The sequence below is a fragment of the Chiloscyllium plagiosum genome, chromosome 13 (genome assembly GCF_004010195.1).
Source record: "Chiloscyllium plagiosum isolate BGI_BamShark_2017 chromosome 13, ASM401019v2, whole genome shotgun sequence".
NCBI lineage: Eukaryota > Metazoa > Chordata > Chondrichthyes > Orectolobiformes > Hemiscylliidae > Chiloscyllium > Chiloscyllium plagiosum.
Genome location: NC_057722.1, coordinates 38,522,023 through 38,541,460, shown reverse-complemented (window position 1 = coordinate 38,541,460; position 19,438 = coordinate 38,522,023). Strand labels below are relative to the sequence as shown.

At 39.8% G+C, this 19,438-nt stretch overlaps 1 protein-coding gene across 4 annotated transcripts in view; it reads right to left on the bottom strand.

Annotated features, from left to right (window-relative positions):
• si:ch211-51h4.2 overlaps nt 1-19,438 on the bottom strand; it is a 320,169-nt gene that overhangs the window by 157,151 nt on the left and 143,580 nt on the right. For all 4 annotated transcript variants that reach the window (XM_043702225.1, XM_043702228.1, XM_043702226.1 and 1 more), the window contains 2 exons: nt 2,991-3,114; nt 742-841 (listed from right to left, as the gene is read on the bottom strand). In XM_043702225.1, the coding sequence (XP_043558160.1) occupies nt 742-841; nt 2,991-3,114 (224 nt within the window). The remainder of the gene's footprint in view (nt 1-741; nt 842-2,990; nt 3,115-19,438) is intronic.

The window sequence follows — 19,438 nt, the reverse complement described above, 5'->3', positions numbered from 1 at the left end:
CATGGCACCTGAAGGTGTTGCGTAATTCACCTTTCCCATCCTCTTGGCATACTGTCTCCAGTTTGCAGAGGGAACACTTCTGTTACTGATTTTCTTTGCCTTTTCCATCCACATATGCTTGCTTGAAGAGGTTGCCCTTTCTCTACCAAAGATCACCTCACTACAATCCCCCAGATCCTGCAGCAGAAACTCCAGGAAAGAAAGAGAGACACAGAAAGCAGACATTCCAGACCTTCGCTTCATTCCTGTAGTTCCTGGTGCCTTGAAATTCCAAGTGCTGTTAAGTCTCATGTGCCAAGGTCCCTTTGGCTAGAAAGCATTTCTTTTGGTCAATGTGTACCTCACAGTCTCTAACTGATTAGGGAATCTAGGAAAGCAGACAATTTCAGTTGGTTCTTGATCCTCAACCACTGCCTGCATTTTAGCAGGGATAAGTGCTATTTGGAACTTGATCATCTGATGTTTGAATCCTTAAAATTCCTAATCTTAGTACCAATATTGATGAATTCGGTGTCTCAATGCCTGCTGAAGAAATGAAGGACTACTTATCACAGGTTTTTAGATCACAAGTTGCTATTCTTGCTCTTGCTCATTAAATTACAGGTAATTAAAACATTCTGTCAAATATAATGCAATCGATTTTATTTGCTATTTTGTCCTAAATGCTGATAAATGAACACTTCCTCAATTTGTAAGATACAAATATAACTGTGTTAAAAATGTACAGTAGAAATAACTTACCAAGTGCAACAGTACCCATCAGGAAGGGTGTTCCAATGCTGGAGAAATCATTGAATATTTCTTGATGGATCTCAGAGCCAACAACAAAGGTCACAATTACCTGAAAAGGGGAAAATGGAATTGTGCATAAAAACTGGTTCGCTTCTGAGAAAGATGGCACAATGGGTAGGACCTTCCTTGAACTATGACAACAGGCATGGAGCTGGAAACATTAAGTGAGGTGAGATTCTCAAAATAATGGAGGCATGTTGGGATAACTACCAATACATTCCCACTTCCAGGGAGCTTTCTCAGATGTGGCTGGGAAGCACTGTGCAGAGCTAGGTAATCAATCAACATTATTACAGGCCCATTGTGAGGCAATGTGAGTGACATTTTTCCAGTAGTAGAGTGGGCTCCCTGCCAAGTGCAGGGGCCACCATTTCAATGGAGTTGTCTTCCTGCAGCAGACTGGGAGGCAATCAGAGCCTGAGGCTCCAAACTGTAAAGAAGGGGCTGCATTCAAACAAAGTTGCAATCAGAGCTGAGATCATTGGAAGGGTTTCTCCTTCACCTGATGAGCTACCAGTCTAGATCCTGGTTACTTATGGACTGACATGCAGGCCAGCTACAATGTCTTGATTGTTCTGCTCTTGCTGCCGGCATGTGTTGTTCCAAACCCCCATTTATTCCCAATATCACAACTTAAAACATGTGGCAAAATCTAGCTCTTCCTGTTAAACTTTTTCTGGTGAAATATTGTGTAATACCTTCATAATACATTCAGATTAATATGACATTAATGACCTTTAATAGTTCACGTTTTTCAACATCTCCTGTGTGGACATTCCACATAGTTGCTTGCCAATTTTGAATAACTACTTATGGCAGAGTGTAAACTCACTGTGGCAACACAACACATCATGCTAGTATCGCCCCTTCCCTATTAGTATCATCCAAGCTAACTGAACAACTTTGAAAGGATTTACACATTATGTGAATGATATTAGTGTGATAGCAATGTCATTACAATAAAGGCAGTGGTGGATCAAATTGTTCACCTTCAGCTACTCCAGCAGTGGGTAATAAGTATGTTCTCATTTGCTGTGCCTACATCTGATGAACAAATAATATGAATAAGAATGTGAATTAATTCTTTTGCTTTGACTTTGCAGGACTGAAGATTTATTTGGGGCTTAAGAGCAGCAAATATATTAAAATATCATCAGCTCCTCAAAAGAAATGGGCTATGAGTCAACTGAGCCTTCAGTTAGTTTGCTGGAAATCCATCTGGTTCTAGTGTCTAAAATAAAGAATAGCATCAGGATTTGTTTTGTCATTATTTCTACCGGAATAATGAATTACCTCGCACTGACAGAAACTCAATGAAAACATGGCTATCAATAACACTTGAAGTAACCTCTATTTAATGCTGTTGACTAGTAAGATTAGCCTTGTTCACTCATGTTTCTATATGCATTTTGTTCAAAACTATGAAAGTTAAATGGAAGTGATGAAAGGAAATGTTCAAAATTCTCTGTATCAAAATTGAAAGTGGACAGGCCTCAGCCAATAACTGGTTTCAATGATTTTCAACACATCTTGTATAAGGATGAAAAGGTCTTAAAATCAATTTCATTTTTGGTCTCTTAATGATAACGGAAATTCCAGGTAATAATTTAGAGATTCAACTCCAAGTTATTTTCTTTCTTGCAATTAATTTGGCAAGGTCGTTTAGCACACATGGACTCTAATGAAAAATTAACCAGTGAAATGAGAAGGAATTCTTTCCTTAAAGCAGTATATACCTGGAATACATTGTTCAAAATTTGTTCTTTAATTCCTACTTATTCCACTGCATCCAATTTAAAAGACTCGTCCCTTCATGGATATGGTCTCATCCTTCCCTTCCTCTATAAATTAATCTATAAAACTTTGCAACCAATCCTGCCCCCATCCTAACCGATACACTGCAGGCCAGATATCCCAAGAAATAACAATCATAATGCACAAAGAGTTGTGAATTAATTTTCAACGAACATATCAAATAAATTATGAGAGATCAGGTGGTATGTCAATATTTTCTCATCTGAGCACAACTTATTCAGAGCAAATGTGCAATAGTAATATATCAGGGTTATATTTGTTGATGTTTATCTTTCACACAAAGGAATTGACGAAAGTATTTCATTCAAAGAACAAATGTTTCAAAAATGCATTCTGTACATGTTTAGACCAAAGGAAAATAAGTTGCAAAGTACTGTACTCACTGTGATGATTAACAGAGTTCCCTTTACTAGGGTCAAAATGGATGTGATTGGCTGTATAACAACTTGAGCCATTATAATTCCAAAAGACAAGATCCACGTGAAGAACGGAATGACATAGACATGCCTAAATTTAAAAAAAATGTAACATTGGAACAATTCTTCATCATACTGACAAATGAGAGTCTATAGATCACATTTTGGAGTGAAGTATTTCAACAGTCAGTGCTGGCATGGTTTCTAATTAAAATAAATAACTTCGATTACAAAGCGGTCACATTTGTACAGATTTTAAGAAAATACCAACTTAGGTGAGGATAACGTGTTGTGAAGGGGAGGGGATTGTTGGGTTACGAAGGGGAGGTCGATACCCCTCCGATAATTAAAACCAAACCACCCAGAGAAACTCACCTCACCTCGTAATCTGATAAAACGAAGTGTGAAAAGTGGTATCAGTTACCTCTTATCCCCAATCTGTTATAAAGGAGTGGTTAACTGAAATGGAATCCTTTCACCCATTCTATGATTAACACATAACAATTTATTTATCTAACTCCAACAGTGAACAAATTAGCAGAATTACTAAAAAGATGAACAATCTGTCTTTAACTACCTATTCCTGAATAAAACAAGATTCTAACTGGATGCTGTGCGAATAAATACAAGTTCCACTTTTAAAAATCAAGTAATAAGAATACAATAAATTAAAACTTAGTCTCTTAAAGTTCACACAGATTGTGTCTTCCAGAATGTTCCTCTCTCCGGTATTACAAACACCTCCCATTCACTGAACCTGCTGTTGGGGGTGTTTTCTCTGTAATTCTTATGCCTGGAAGTTTTAGCTAAAAGTGCCATGATATATTTATGAATAGATAGTTGGAGCTTTTTTTCAAAAGAGCATGGAGATTTCTTGTAACAGCCTGGTATGTATTTCTCAGTTGGTGGGTTTGGTCTTTTCAGATGGCAGTTGGCGCTCTCCTCTCTGTCCAATTGCCCCTTTGTGATATACACCCTACGACAAATCAAATTCTTATAATATGACTGGTTTCAGGTTGTCAACTCCATTAGTTTTAAATTCAATTGGCTTTGAATTGCTGAGTGCTTTGTTTAAATTAATTGGCTGAATCCAGTTTTTTTGCCAAAACATCAAAACAGGACAGCTGTTTTGCCTGCCAACTGTAAGGTCTTTTGATGTACTTGTTTCAATTTTGGGGCTCTCTCTACAATGTTTGCAGACTTCCAAGCACAGACAATGCACAATCTCTTAAAAGGATCATGCACTACTTTTCAATTCATGAGTATTCTACACAACTTTGTAACATTAGCAATGGAAACAGAAGTTATAACATAGCAGCTGTTGAACCACAAAAAAAAGTGTGCATTTGGTTTGCATTAGAAATCTGAAACAGGAATCAAATCTGTGCTGAACCTTCCGTGCCCTTCTATCAGAAATGGAGTCAGGGTCAGGCACCCAAACTTCTCATATAAGATTGTTGTAATATTTTAAGGACTCTACATGCTTAATTTAAAAAGTGAACCAGTTTGAACTATTGTGAACCAATTGTCTGATTTATTGTTGTGCTTTAAGCTTTCCAACCCAAGGAGTGGTCATCCTATCAACTCAGTCTGGTGGATTTTTTGAAACATTTTTGGGATATGGTACTTGCTGACTGGGCCAGCCACCATTGTCCTCTTGAACCATTGCAGAGATATTCTGAAGCTGAGATGACTGGCCCTCAACTACCACAACCACCTTCCTTTTACTAGGTAAATCTGTGACCAGTGAAGAATTCCATCCCCCCACCCCGCCGCCCCAATTCCACATTGACTCCAGTTGAGCTAGAGCTCTTTAATCCGACACTAGGTCAAATGCAGTGTTGATGTCAAGGATGGTCATATTAACTCACCTCTGAAATTGAGTGCTTTTGTCCATGTTTAAACCAAGGCTGTAATAAAAGCAGGAGTTGAGTGGCCCAGACCAAGTCCAAACTGGATGTCAGTGAGCAGGTTATTGCTAGGAAGTACTTTAGATGTTGATATCACCTTCCATCACTTTACAAATAATTGAGGGGTGACTGGTGGGACAGTAATTGAACAGGTTTGATTAATCTTGCGTTTTTTTTGTACAGGACATACCTGGATAATTTTTTACATTGTTGATTAGTTGCCAGTGCTGTTGCTGCACCAACTTAGGTGGGGGTGCTGCAAGTCCTGGAGCTCAACCTTCAGCACTATTCAGTACAGGATGTTGCCAGGGCCCATTAGCTTTTGAAGTATCCGGTGTCTCCAACCACTTCTTCCTATCAGGTAGACCGAATCAATTTCATAAAGACTGGCATCTGTGATGACCTCTGAAGGAGGCTAAGATTAATTAATCACTCAGCATTTCTGCCTGAGTACTGCTGCAAATACTTCAGCCAGATTGTACTGGAGTACAGTTCTGCTTCTGATGACGGCCGATAACATCTCATTGATGCCCAGTCTTGAGATCTTTTCGAAGTCTATCCCATTCAGCATGGCAGTAGTGCCATACAAAATGATGGAGGGTATCCTAAGTGAAGATAGAGTCATGCAAAGACAATGCAGTGGTCACTCTTAATATAATTTGATGGACAGATGCATCTTGGTCGGCAGATTGGTGAGGCTGAGGTCAAGTATGTTCTTCCCTCTGTTGCTTCCCTCATCACCAGCCACAGAAGCAGTCTGGCAGCTATAACCTTTAGGACATGACCAGATCAGCAGTAGTAGTGCTGCCGATTCACTCTAGGTGATGGATATTGAAGCCTCCCACCCAGAATCCACAAGAAGTGGAAATGGACAGAAAAAAATTTAAAGACACATTATTGTTAAAAACTGAGGATAACTAAGAAACACAGACTTCTGGATTTTCATCGGAGATTATGATCAAACATCAGCTTTAATACTAGGAGACAAAAGGCATATAAATATTGGAGGGATGCAGAGAAAAGTTAAAAGTTCAATCGCCAGTATTTTGGTCTGAGCTTTGGAGAAAAACTGCACAGACTTGGACTTTTCAATCTGCAGAGAAGACACCTAACAGCTGCTCTTTGAAATACTAGATTGCTATCGGTGCAGAAAATCAGCCCAAATGATACTTTAAATTGTGGAGTAGAACTAGAAAATATATATTCATGGCAGTAAAACGGTAACTTTGGGACTGATATCAAACATTCTTCTCTATGCAAAGACTGACTAAGGTATCAACCAAACTTCCAATTAGAGCATATCGAAAGGCTATATTTCTTGAATAAAAAGAAATGGATATTAGAAAACTCAGTCCCTACATAGATCAAGGTGAACCAAAGGGACTTTCTCAGCTTAATTAATTAGCGAATTACACCCAATAATTTTATACCTTACAAACTCTTACAGAATTCTACAGTTGGAGTATTCTAATAGTTTGTTATACTTTTCACAATATTGAAATCAATCTTCACATTGAATTGTTGCAAGCACATCTACAGACTTTACCTACAAAATGAGTTGACAACTAGCGCAATGAGATACAAACACAGGGAATGCTGGAGAAACTTAGTTTCAAAGTGAATGTTTTGATTCCACTATGACTCTTCTTCAAGTGAGATAGTTACATGTTGGTTTTAAGTTTTCAAAGTTCTCTCAATTCAGGGAAGGCTCCGTTAGATTGTAAGAAAGTAAATGTAACTCCTTTATTCAAAACGTGAGTAAGTCAGAAAGCAGGAAATGACAAGCCAGTTAGTTTAATATCTGGCAGAGCCAAGGTTTTATTTCCTATCGTTAAAGACGTTAATAGCCGTGCACTTGGAAAAAAGTCAGGGTATCAGCCAGAGTCAACATGGTTTGTGAAAAGGAAATAGTTTTCAAACATTTTATTGGAATTCTTTGATGAAGTAACATGTACTGTGAATAAAGGTGACCCAGAGGATATACCATACTTAGATTTCCAGAAAGCACCTGAAAAGGTGCCACAAAGTTATTTATATAAAATAATAAAAGCTTATTTTATAAAGTAAAATATGTGAGCATGGTAGAGAGTGGCTGGCGAACAGGATACCGACAGTAGGCACCCAAAGTGTGATGGATGCTGGAACAGTGAGTAAATTTAAGGAGGAATTAGAAAGATGTTCAGTTGGTAATGGGTTGAAGGGATATGGAAAGAAGGCAGGAAAATGGGGATGAGGAGCATATCAGCCATGATCGAATGGCAGAGCAGATTCATTGGACTGAATGGCCTGTTTCTGCTGCTATATATTATGAACTTATATATGGCTCACATTCTGATTGACGCAATGCAATGTGTGATGTGCCAATGGAGCACGGCCTCAATTTTTTACAATTTATATAAATAACTTGGAGGAAGTGACTGAAGGTTTGGTTCCTAAATCGGTTGATGAAACAAACATAAGTAGAAAATAAGTTGTGAAGAAGATATAATGAGTATAAAGGGACAAATATAAATTAGATGAATAAGCAAATACGTTTTTACTCATGCACCGGATAAGGGCAGTATTTATTGTCTATCCCTAATTGCCCAGAGAGTAGTTAACAGTCTTCCACTTTGGCTGTAGGTCAGGAGTCACATGAAGTACAGACCAGGTAAGACCGAAAGGACATTAGTGAACCAGATAGGTTTTTCCCACAATCAGCAATGGATTATTAATTCAAATTCCACTGTCTGCCAGAGCGGGATTCAAACCGGGGTGCCCAGAACATTGTCTGGGTTTCTGCTTTAACAGTGTAGCGTTAATACCAATAGGCATTGCCTCCCATTTGGCATATTTAAATGGTGAGAGATTGCACGGCTCTAGTGTCCTAGTTTATGAAATGCGAAAGGTTAGTATGCAGCAAGTAATCAAGAAAAGTAACGGAATATTATAGGTTATTGCAAGTGGAACTAAATGCAAAGGTAGGGAGGTTATCTTTCAATTATATAGGCCACAGGAGCTGCCTGGAGTACTCCATCCAGGATGTGAAAGTATTGAATACGTCTCAGAGAAGATTAATTGACTTAAATCAGGAATGGGCCAGTTGTATTATGAGGAAAGGATGGACAAGCTAAACTTCTATTCACTAGAATTTTAAAAAGTAATAGTTGACTTGATTGAAATAGAAAAGATCCTGAGGGCTCTTAGGGCTTAAAGTGAACATTTTTTGGTTGCCTATCTCAAGAAATGGAGACAGAGACATCAATGAAGAGTATGATAACTCTGAAAATGACAGAAGGTTGGAAATTGGAAGCAAAGGACAGTTTCCATTTCAGAGCAAGAGCAGGAAGTGGCACCATACATTCATTGATGTAGGCACCAGAAAAATAGAAAAAAAGTGTTCCCAAATAGGACAGGAAAAAGAATAGTTTACATACCCCACAAAAAGATATGCATTGCTATAACCCATGTGAATTGCTAAAGCAACAGTTTTTATTTGGGAAATTATGAAAGGAGTTAAAGGAGAAGCTGTTGAAGATGACAAATAGTTCAGGCAGGCAGTGGAAGGTTGTGATGATTAGAGTCTGGTTTGGCTTCTGTCGTGGTGGAGAGCCCCCAAACCATCTTGCTAGAGGCTAGCGGTTCATAGAAACAAGAAACCATGATGAAGAGGAAACAGTTAGGACCAGAAAATTGGAAACTATTAAAGGGATGGAACGCAACAGAAGAGCCATGGATGTAGTTCAAAAGGAACTGAATAAGGGATTAAAATTAGATTACATACAGAAGAATTCAGCTCTGTCGAATAGAGACAGTCTGAAATATAGAAGGTATATAGGGGCAGGAGAAAGTGAGGACTGCAGATGCTGGAGATCAGAGTTGAAGAGCATGTTGCTGGAAAAGCACAGCTGGTCAGGCAGCATCTGAGGAGCAGATGAATCGACATTTCAGGCATAAGCCCTTCATCAGGTTGGATCCTAATGAAGGACTTATGCCCAAAATGCCGATTCTCCTGCACCTTGGATGCTGTCTGAGCAGCTGTGCTTTTCCAGCAACACGCTCTTCGATGGTATATAGGGGCAGTATGTTTGTGGATCTTGAAAAAGATGTAGAAGAGGGGTGTTTGGGTTTGGAGGTCATGGAAGGAAGATCTCAAGAAAAAAAATGGCTCCAATGGCAGGTCTTGAGAAGATGGCTTGATATTCAGTGATGGGGTCAAGGTTCAGAAAGAGGAATAATGATATACAGAATTGACCTTTGGACTCGCGAGATAAATACAGATGCAAGTTTTGGTTCAGGAGTTAACTCTGCTTCTGGAAATGGTCTAGCCATGAAAATGAGATCAAATGTTTAGAAAAAGCATGATGCATAATACACCATGAAAAATATACCAAATATTTATTTATACATTACTTGTTTTAATAATCCTCCCTGGTACCTCATTCCACAACTTTATTACTCTTGGGTCAAATTTTCCACTTAATTTCCTGCCTTATTCTTAAATATGGATGGTGGAATCTTTCCAGATCCTGAACAACATGGGCAAGAGAGAGAAATTTGAGAGAACTGCATGAGGGATTCAGCAAAGTCTCTCTCAAAATCAGGAGCAAAATATCATATTATTCAACCAAGTTCCAGATGTGGAGCTGAAATTCTCACTAGTGAGTGGGGAGAGGCCTATTAATGAGGATTGCTATTCACTTTCATTATCACCTAAACTCATGCTATTAATATTCAGGTTCCCATTGATGCACCTAGGGTCATTTGCTCCAATACCATTAGCATCTCCCATGGATTGCTGTTACAAAGATACTTTGCATTCAGGCACAGGTACCTAGCTCATAGCTTGCTTGGGCTAATCTCCAATCTGTGCACTTGCTCTCAAAGCTTTCACTCACTTGATGCCTACCTGGATAATTACAGCATCCCTGCCAAGCCTTGCCTTGCCTTTTAGCATTGCTCCTGAGCCAGGTCTAATAGATTCTCAGTATGTCTGCTTTTAGTGCAGATATAGAGCCAATCAGCTTGGCATAGTGGTTAGCAGTCATTAATCAAGGGGGTGGAGATGTTGCTGTACAGCATCGCATTACATCAATGTCACACCTCCAACATATGCCAGCAATGTACCTGCCAAACACACTGCATGTGCATTAACCAAAGGGCCTTCTCTCAAAATCTAAATGTAGCCCTCAGTCAAGTCAAAGAAGCATCCTTCAGTCAGGGGATTCCAGTACAAGTCAAGGTCAGCTTTGTATATCAGCCCAGGGGCTTGCGCATGGTCATTCATCTCTCTGGACAGTCATGGTCAAGTTCCTCTCCTTTTGGGATTGCCTCACAACTTTTGGCTCTTTCTGCCCTATTTGTTGGCTGTTTTCCTCTGAAATGAGAAAAAGCGAGGAACAGAGTGAGATAGAAATGGGTGGCATGTTGTCATAACAGGCACAAGTGGGACATAAATGGCAAGGTGTCCCGAGTGAATGGTGTTAGTTGTAGAAGGGTAATTGGGTAGGTAAAAACAAGTTAGGAAGACATTGCAGGCAATAGAGGGAGTGGTGGAGTATGGGCCTTGATGGGAGATGGGTAGCAGAGATAAAAGAACATGTAGTGGGAGAGAGAAGTTGATGATATTCATTCTGACAGGTCATTAACCTTCTTCCTACACTGTTGAGCATATCTTCAAATGGCTGATACAGCCCAGATTTGTGTCACAATCTCTGGCCAGAGTGGCAGAGTCTGTGCCTGTGAAAAGAGGTCTTTCTCTGAACCGTCCCATCCATCATGACCACCCGGTCCCTGTCAACAACGCGAGGTTCCAATTTCCCATTCTCTGTCAAGTACAGGCAAATGTAACTGTGTGAGGCAGCTATAGACTGACGACGCCTGACTGGGTGCATTCACTAAATGCACTCTTTGAATTAGAATTAACTTCTGTAATAGTATGTAATTAAGCTTTTAGTTATATAATCATTTTTTGAAAACTTTTATTCCTCAAGGCTCAGTATTAAGTGAATGTCCACACTGATCGTCATCATGCACCGATGTATTAAACACACTCCTTATTGGTTTAAGTACTACCTATTGTGTATTCTCTGTCTTAATTTTGTATTGTATAGTTTTGAGGTTATATGCAAACTTACCATTTCTTTAAAAGGTAATACATTCAAGTATGAACAGCCAACATGAAAATACATATTGCCTAACAATGGTCTCTTTAGTCAATGATATGTGTTTGCTTTAATGAAGAATTCTCAGCAAATAAATAAATTTGAGATGATAAAACTCAGGATCAGTCAAGAGAACATGATGGCACATTTATTCCTATCCTGAACTATCCAGAGGATATTACTGTACAAAATGTACCACTATCTTAGTGAGAGTTCAAAACAATAATGAACAATGATGAATAAAGGCAAATACTGCAGAAATCTGAAACAAACACAGAGAAGGCTGAAGAAACACAACAGGACTGGCAGCATCTGTGGAGTGAGTATGAATATGCTTCAGAACAGAAAAGATCGGAGAATAATAGAGCATCGAAACAGCCCCTTCAGCCCACCATGTTAATGCTGATCAGCAAACATCAGACTATACATCCACCAATATCATTTATTGTATCCGTTGTTCCCAATGCGGTCTCCTCTACATTGGGGAGACTGGATGCCTCCTAGCAGAGCGCTTTAGGGAACATCTATAGGACACCCGCATCAATCAACCACACCGCCCTGTGGCCCAACATTTCAACTCCCCCTCCCACTCTCCACCCTCCTCTAACTTATCTCTCCACCCTTCAGGCTCTCTGCCTGTATTCCTGATTAAGGGCTTTTGCCCAAAACGTCGATTTTACTGCTCCTTGGATGCTGCCTGAACTGCTGTGCTCTTCCAGCACCACTAATCCAGAAACATCAGACTATACTAATCCCATTTACCTGCACTTCATTCAGTCAGCTTTTGATCTTACCAAGGTAAGAGACACTGCAAGGTGAGGAGCGAATGTAGTAGACTAGATTGAAAGAAGTATAAGTGAAATGCTGCTTCATGTGAAAGGTGTGTTGTGGCCCTGAACAGTGAGGAGGTGAACGGGAAAGCGTTACACCTTCCACGATTACATGGGAAATGGTTGGGGAGGGGAGGGGTGGGTGAGGAAGCCTTAGGATTAATGGAGGGGATGTCATGGAGGGAATGGTCCCTGGGAAATCTGACAGTGGAGGGGTGGGGAAGATGTGTTTGGGGGAGGCAGTCATCTGGAGGTGACAGAAATTGCAGAGGATGATCCTTTGAATGTGTAGATTACTGTGTTTGAAAGTCAGAACAAGAATATTGTTGTTGTGGGAAGGGATCAGGGCAGAAGTGTGGGAGATGGGTCAGACATAGCTGAGGGCCCATCAACCACAATGGGGTCAATCCTCGATTGAGGAATAAAGCAGTGATATGGGAGGAAGCCTGGTGCCTTATTTTCTGCTAAGGCACTCTACAGTCTAGATGTCTCAACACTGATTTCAATAACTAAACAAACTGACTGTTTTATTTGTGCCCTCTATTTCTTTTTTATATTATTTTTCCCCCTTTCACTTCCCCCACAGCTTGTTGGGTTTGTACTTTGTTTTCTTTCGTACTTAGTAGCAAGGATTCATTCTCTCCCTATCACACCTTAATTTACATCATTTTTACAAAACCTTAACTGTTTCTCTCTCCACAGAGGATGCCTGATATGCTGAGTTTCTCCAACATTTTCTGTGATGGTATAATGAAGAACTGAAATCGGAGAGAACTAATTTAGAAACATTAGGAAATTATGTTCTTGTAAAGAAAATCAGAAATCAGGCATATACTGTTTAGCCGATCCGAGATTGGCCAAGACTGTTCCTGCAATTTATGTTCTCATCACTGATATAGTGTCCAGAACCTGTGGATAGAGAAACTCTAAACCTGTAAAACCCAGGCACAGTTAACCTTTGCTAGCCATCATCTGCCGTGCAAGATCAAAAGCATTCTGAACTCTAATTGGCTTATTAGTGCATGATCGACCTTTGATCATGTTTTGAGAAAGAGTCATTCTACATTCAATGTTAATCCTGTTGCTCTTCCCACTGTTGCTGCCAGGCCTGCTGAGCTTCTTCAGCACTTTGTGTTTATCTCAGATTTCCAGCATCTGCAGTATTTTGCTTCAGTTCCTCTTATGGAAGCCCTCTTACTTGTTCAAAAAAACTCAAGTAAAATTTGCCCTGAACAAATCCCTGCTGGTTTTCCTTTATTAACCCACATTTTCCCAAGTGACTCCTGAATTGTTGTTTATAGACAAAGTTAAACATCACACAACACCAGGTTATATAGATTTATTTGGAAGCACTAGCTTTTAGAGTGCTGCTCCTTCATCAGGTGGTTGTGGACCAGCATTCTGAAAGCTGGTGCTTCCAAATAAACATGTTGGACAATAACCTGGTGTTGTGTGATACTTAACGTTGTCCACCCCAGTCCAACACACCGGCACCTCCACATTGTTGTTTCTAGAAGCTTTCCTACCAGGGAAGATAATTAGCCTGTAGTTGCTGTGCTTATTTTTTACACGTTTTGAACAAAGGTGTAACATTTGCAATTCTCCCAGGACTCTGGTACCACTGGCAGTCTAATGAAGACTGGAAAATAATGGTCAATGCCTCCACAGTTTCCTTTCTCATCCCCCTCAGTATCCTTGGATTTATCCATCTAGACCTTGTCCCTTATCAACATTAAACAGGGACAACCTCCCAATAGCGTCTCTATCAATTTTAGAATGTTCAAATGTCTGAATTATCTGATTAGGTGTATCCCAGAACTTTGTGGGAAGCTAGGGAAGAGATAGCTGGGCCCCTTGCTAAGGTGTCGGAAAACTGGAGGGTTGCTGTTTTAAGAAAGGCTGTAAGGAAAAGCCAGGGAACTACAGACTGGTGAGCCTTACATCAGTGATGGTTAAGTTGGAGGGGATTCTGAGGGGCAAGATTTACATGTATTTGGAAAGGCAAGGTCTGATCAGGTACAGTCAGCATGACTTTGTGTGGGAAATTGTGTCAGACTAACTTAATTGCCATTTCTTCAATAAAACTCAAAGAAGACTGATTAAGGCAGAGTGATGGATGCTGTCAAGGTTCCATGTGGTAGGCTGGTTAGAAAGATGAGATCATGTGGAATCCAGGGAGAGCTGGCCATTTGGATACAAAATTGGCTTGAAGGTAGGAGACAGGGTAGTGCTGAAGGGTTGTTTTGCAGACTGGAGACCTGTGCTGCAAGGATTAGTGCTGGATCTACTGTTTTTTGTCATTCGTATAAATGATTTGGATGTGAATATAGGAGGAATGGTTCGTAAGTTTGCCAAAATTGGGGGCGCAGTGGACAGCGAAGGAAATTACCTCAGAGTACAACAGGACCTTGATCATATGGGCTGATGAGCCGAGAATGGCAGATAGAGCTGATAAATGTGAGATGCTGCATTTTGGAAAGGCAAATCATGACAACACTTATACACTTTATGTTAAGGTCCTAGGAGTGTTGCTGAACAAAGAAACCTTGGAGTGCAGGTTCATAGTTCTTTGAAGGTAGACAGGGTGGGTGAAAAAGGCATTTGGCAGGCTTCCTTTACTGGTTAGTGCATTGAGTATAGGAGTTGGGATATTCTGTTAAGGCTGTAGAGGACATCGGTTAGGCCACTTTTGGAATACTGCCTTCAATTGTGGTCACCCTGCTATGGGAAGGAAATAAGGTCGTTAAACTTGAAAGCGTTCAGAAAAGATTTACAAGGATGTTGCCAGTGTTGGAAATTTTAAACCAAAGGGAGAGGCTGAATAGGGTGGGGCTATTTTCCCTTAGAGTGTCGGATGCTGAAGGGTGACTTTATAGAGGTTTACAAAATCATGAGGGGCATGGATAGGGTGAATAGCCAAGGTATTTCCAAGGAGGGTGCCTGTAAACAGGGAAGTTGTTTGAAGTGTGTATACTTCAATGCGCAACATCGAGGGCCCAAGGGCCTGTACTGCGCTGTATTCTTCTATGTTCTATGTTCTATGTTCTAAGTCAGGAGAGTCCAAAACTAGAGGACATAGGTTTAAGTTGAAAGGGAAAAGATTTAACAGGGTCTTAAGGGGCAACCTTTTCACGCAAAGGTAGTGTAAGTATGGAATGAGCTGCCAGAAGAAGTGCTGAAGGCTGGTACAATTACAAAATTTAAAAGGCAACTGGATGAGTACATGAATTGGAAGGGTTTAAAGGGATATGGGCCAAATGCTGGCAAATGGGGCTCGATTAATTTGGGATATCTGGTCAGCATGGATGGAGTTGGACTCCACGACCTTTTTCAGCATGAACTGGAATTGTTTAATTACTTTCTAAACTGAACATTTTTTCCCAACTCTGATTTCCAGATCACAATCTGTAATTTTGATATTATGTTGTAACTAACTCAAAGCACAATGCACACAATGAATTATTTCAAAATGAACTGACAGTTTTGCATTGCCAAATGAAATGCAAGAATATGATCAATTACAAAGCCAGTTAACCACCAAGTTTTAGCTAAATCTTCTTATTTCACTGTCTTTCAAAATTCTGCAGTGCTGGATGAAATCTATTGTGATGAATGTCAGCAACACATCAATTTTATTGTAAACGCAGCAACTTTCATCCTATTCAATCATTTGAATTGTATGCACATAATTTGATACCAGCAAAATCTCATTTCTTCTGACTTGAGGCGTAACAGAATGCTATCTTTCTTAGCCTCTAGGGAAGCATTGGTCACTAGAAAAGCATTCACTTCTATCATTGCATTTACACGTAAGCAGCTAAACTATGAATTAAATATAGCAGGTGGATTACGATGATGTTGATACCAAAGTGCATTGTTGTGTTATAGGGGTGAGCTTGACAACATAGTTTGTCAAAAGGATAGTTCCCAATCTCAGCAATCTCAGCAGTAGAGTCATAGAGATGTACAGCATGAAAACAGACCCTTTGGTCCAACCCGTCCATGCAACCAGATATCCCAACACAATCCCACCTGCCAGCACCACTCCCATATCCCTCCAAACCTTTCCTATTCATATACCCATCCAAATGTCTCTTAAAAGTTGTAATTGTACCAAGTGTACTGCGGAATGTTACTGAACAAGTTAACAATGTTCAAAGCTGCTTCCTATTAAGGTGTTCAGTACTTCACTTGGGATGATTTTATAATTACTTACCTGCATGAACTATCTGTAGATCACCAGAACAATGGCCCAGATATTCCAATGGCTAGGTAGTCATTGGATTAGTACAGACTAGCACATCAGGTCCATGAGAATCACCGATAAAATTGAAACTTGTGCAGAACATTGAAGATTATGATGGGCAACTCCCCAATATCTGGAACCCTCCAAAAAAAACCCTTTTGAAGTCAGATAATTTGGATGGTTCCACTGGAGTTAATTATTACCTAGGGAAATTTAGACAATGAACAACCTCGTCTAACTCTTGGATAACTATTAAGTTGGCCCTCCAACCTACCACACATACTCCCAATTACCCCTCCCTTGACCATTTATACCCCAGTGGACTCCTGACAACCAAACTCCACCAAACCAGGACTCCACACACCCCACCTAATGAAAACCTGTCACCCTCCACCACCCAGTCAGATTCAACACCAACCACCAGTGAACTCAACAAACTACCTACCCTGTGCCCACAAGAAATGATACCCCTACCCCCTCCCACTGCCATTCACTGTACTTCACTGGCACCCTACCAACCTGTTACCTTACCCATCTGAAACCCTGGCACCCAACCCACCTGACATCCTAACCTCTTCACCACATGCCACCCTATCCCCACGTTTACCCTTTCACATCAGCTGTCAAATTGGTTGTGCAGAGGACACTTAAATCTCAGAACATGACATACAGACTGTAGCAGAAGGGGATGTGGTTTGACTTCCCCTCGACTATCTACCACGATGATGGAACTTCTTGATTTCAGCTATGTTCCCCATTTTTGAAGGAGGCAAGATCAAAGTTCCCTGTTAGACATGCAGAGCTCAATCTGAATGGAATAAATAGTGGGCGGCATGGTGGCACAGTGGTTAGCAGTGTTGCCTCACAACGCCAGAGACCTGGGTTCATTTCCCGCCTCAGGCGACTGACTGTGTGGAGTTTGCACGTTCTCCCTGTGTCTGCGTGGGTTTCTTCCGGGTGCTCCGGTTTCCTCCCACAGTCCAAAGATGTGCAGATTAGGTGAATTGACCATGCTAAATTGCCCGTACTGTTAGGTAAGGGATAAATGTAGGGGTATAGGTGGGTTGTGGGTCGGTGTGGACTTGTTGGGCCGCAGGGCCTGTTTCCACACTGTAATGTAATGTAATGAATCTGATGGTGATTGCCACTCCTTAGAATATCCAGGTCAGTATGTTTTATTTCAGACAGGAACAAGATAACTTTTTGAAACATTTTATTTCCAAATAACACGGGGTTGACTATTTTTTGCTTACTGTCTCTAACTTTTCTGAAGAAAACTATGATTTTACAGTTTGATCTAAGCAAAAGGAGCATAAAATGAAAAAAAAAAAGAGACCCACACAAATTCTAATTAAAATGTATTATTAATGAAGTATTGTGTAATGTGGTGCATGCTTTATCTTAATGTAGCACTGCAGAAAATGTAAGCTGATAATTTACATAAAACATTTTTAGTTAGACACTCAAATACAATGCAGTCTAGTTAATACATTTGTGTTTTTGAAAATGTGCATACCAACCTTCAGAAGATGAAAAACTAAGACAGCGTGACAACACAAATTTATTTTACCAGTGAAGAAACAGATTCAATTTGTACTTCTGCTTGCCTTAGCAAGATTGAAAAGCTTATTGATTGTCTATTCATCTACTTCAAATTAAGCTCAATGTAGCATTTTCAACAAACTGAACTAGTCACTGAATTTGCCAATAAGAGAATTTCTGATTTATGAGCTCTTAATAAATTTTCTACTAAGACTATTTCAGTTATATATGCTTCTCCTTGCCTAGTTTATCTACAAGTTGAGCTCTGCAACATCAAGAGGATTCCTGAATAATAAAAATAAAGTTTTAAGTGCAAATATATAATTGATAATGTGTCAAAAATAATTCAATTGAACAGAATTGGTCTGGGTAGTGCTTCTTTTTATGTATTCTTTACTGGGATTTGGGCATCATTTATTGCCCACCCCAATTGCCCATGAACTGAGTGGCTTGATAAGCCCTTTCAGAGGGCAATTCAAAATCAACCATTTCTTTATGGTTTGGATTCACATATCAACCAGACCAAAAAAATGGCACCTTCCATCTCTAAAGGCCATTAGTGTACCAAATATATTTTTATAACACTCGACAATAGTTATCACTACTGAGACTGGTTTTCAATTCAGGATTTATTAATTAAATTTAAATTCAATCAGTCGCCATGGTGGGATTTGAACCAATGACCTTGAAGCATAATCGGCCTCTGCTAGTCCAGTCCAATAATCACCATGCCACTGCCTCCCTCCAAACACCCCACTGCTAATAGTAATACCTAATCTTTGTGACTTTTAAGTAAATAAATTCCTCAATTTTTACATTCAAATTTTAAGCTTAACATTAATATCCTAAAATCTCACACTGACTTTAAGACACACTTATTAAGAATCTCCTGTTAATAGTTCTCATATCAGATCACTTTTCCTATATTCAAAGGACAATGGTGCAGTTCTTCCCTGGGTCTTTGCCCATATCTAACATTAAATCTATGTCTCCAAAGCAGGTTACTCTGGTTGTTGCTTGTGGGATATTTGTGTGTGGCAACTCATGATTCCCACAATAACAATGACTATTTCATCAATTAGGTATTTTTGAATTGAAGTGCTTTGGGACATTTGAAGTTGTGAGAAGTTTTATAAAAATGCAAGTTCCTTCTTTTGGGCAAAATGGCACAAACAATATTGACACCATTTTATCACAGTCTTTTTGCAAATGGAAATAAGAAGGATATAACTGACTGACAATACTGTTAATTGTTGCTAATGCTGAATCCACATTTGGAAAATACATCAGTAATAAGACCATAAGATATAGGAGCAGAAATAAGCTATTTGGTACAACGAGTCTGCTCCATCATTCAACCATGGCTGATATGTTTCTCACACTTCATTCTCCTTCCTTTTCCCCATTACTCTTGAACCACTTACCAATAAATAGTGTATCCATCTCTGTCTTAAAGACACTCAATGACATGGCTTCCACAGCTTTTTGCGGCAATGGGCTTTACAGATTCACCACCCTCTGGCTGAAGGAATTCTTCCTTACCTCAGTTCTAAAGAGTCGAGTCTCATTGAGTCTGTGCCTGCAGGACCTAGTCTCTCCTACTATTGGAAACATCTTCCCCATGTCCACTCTATCCAGGTCTCACAATATTCTGAAAGGTTCAATCTGATCCCCCCTCAGTCTTCTAAACTTTATCGAGCAGCATCCAAGGAACAGGAGAATCGACGTTTCGGGCATAAGCCCT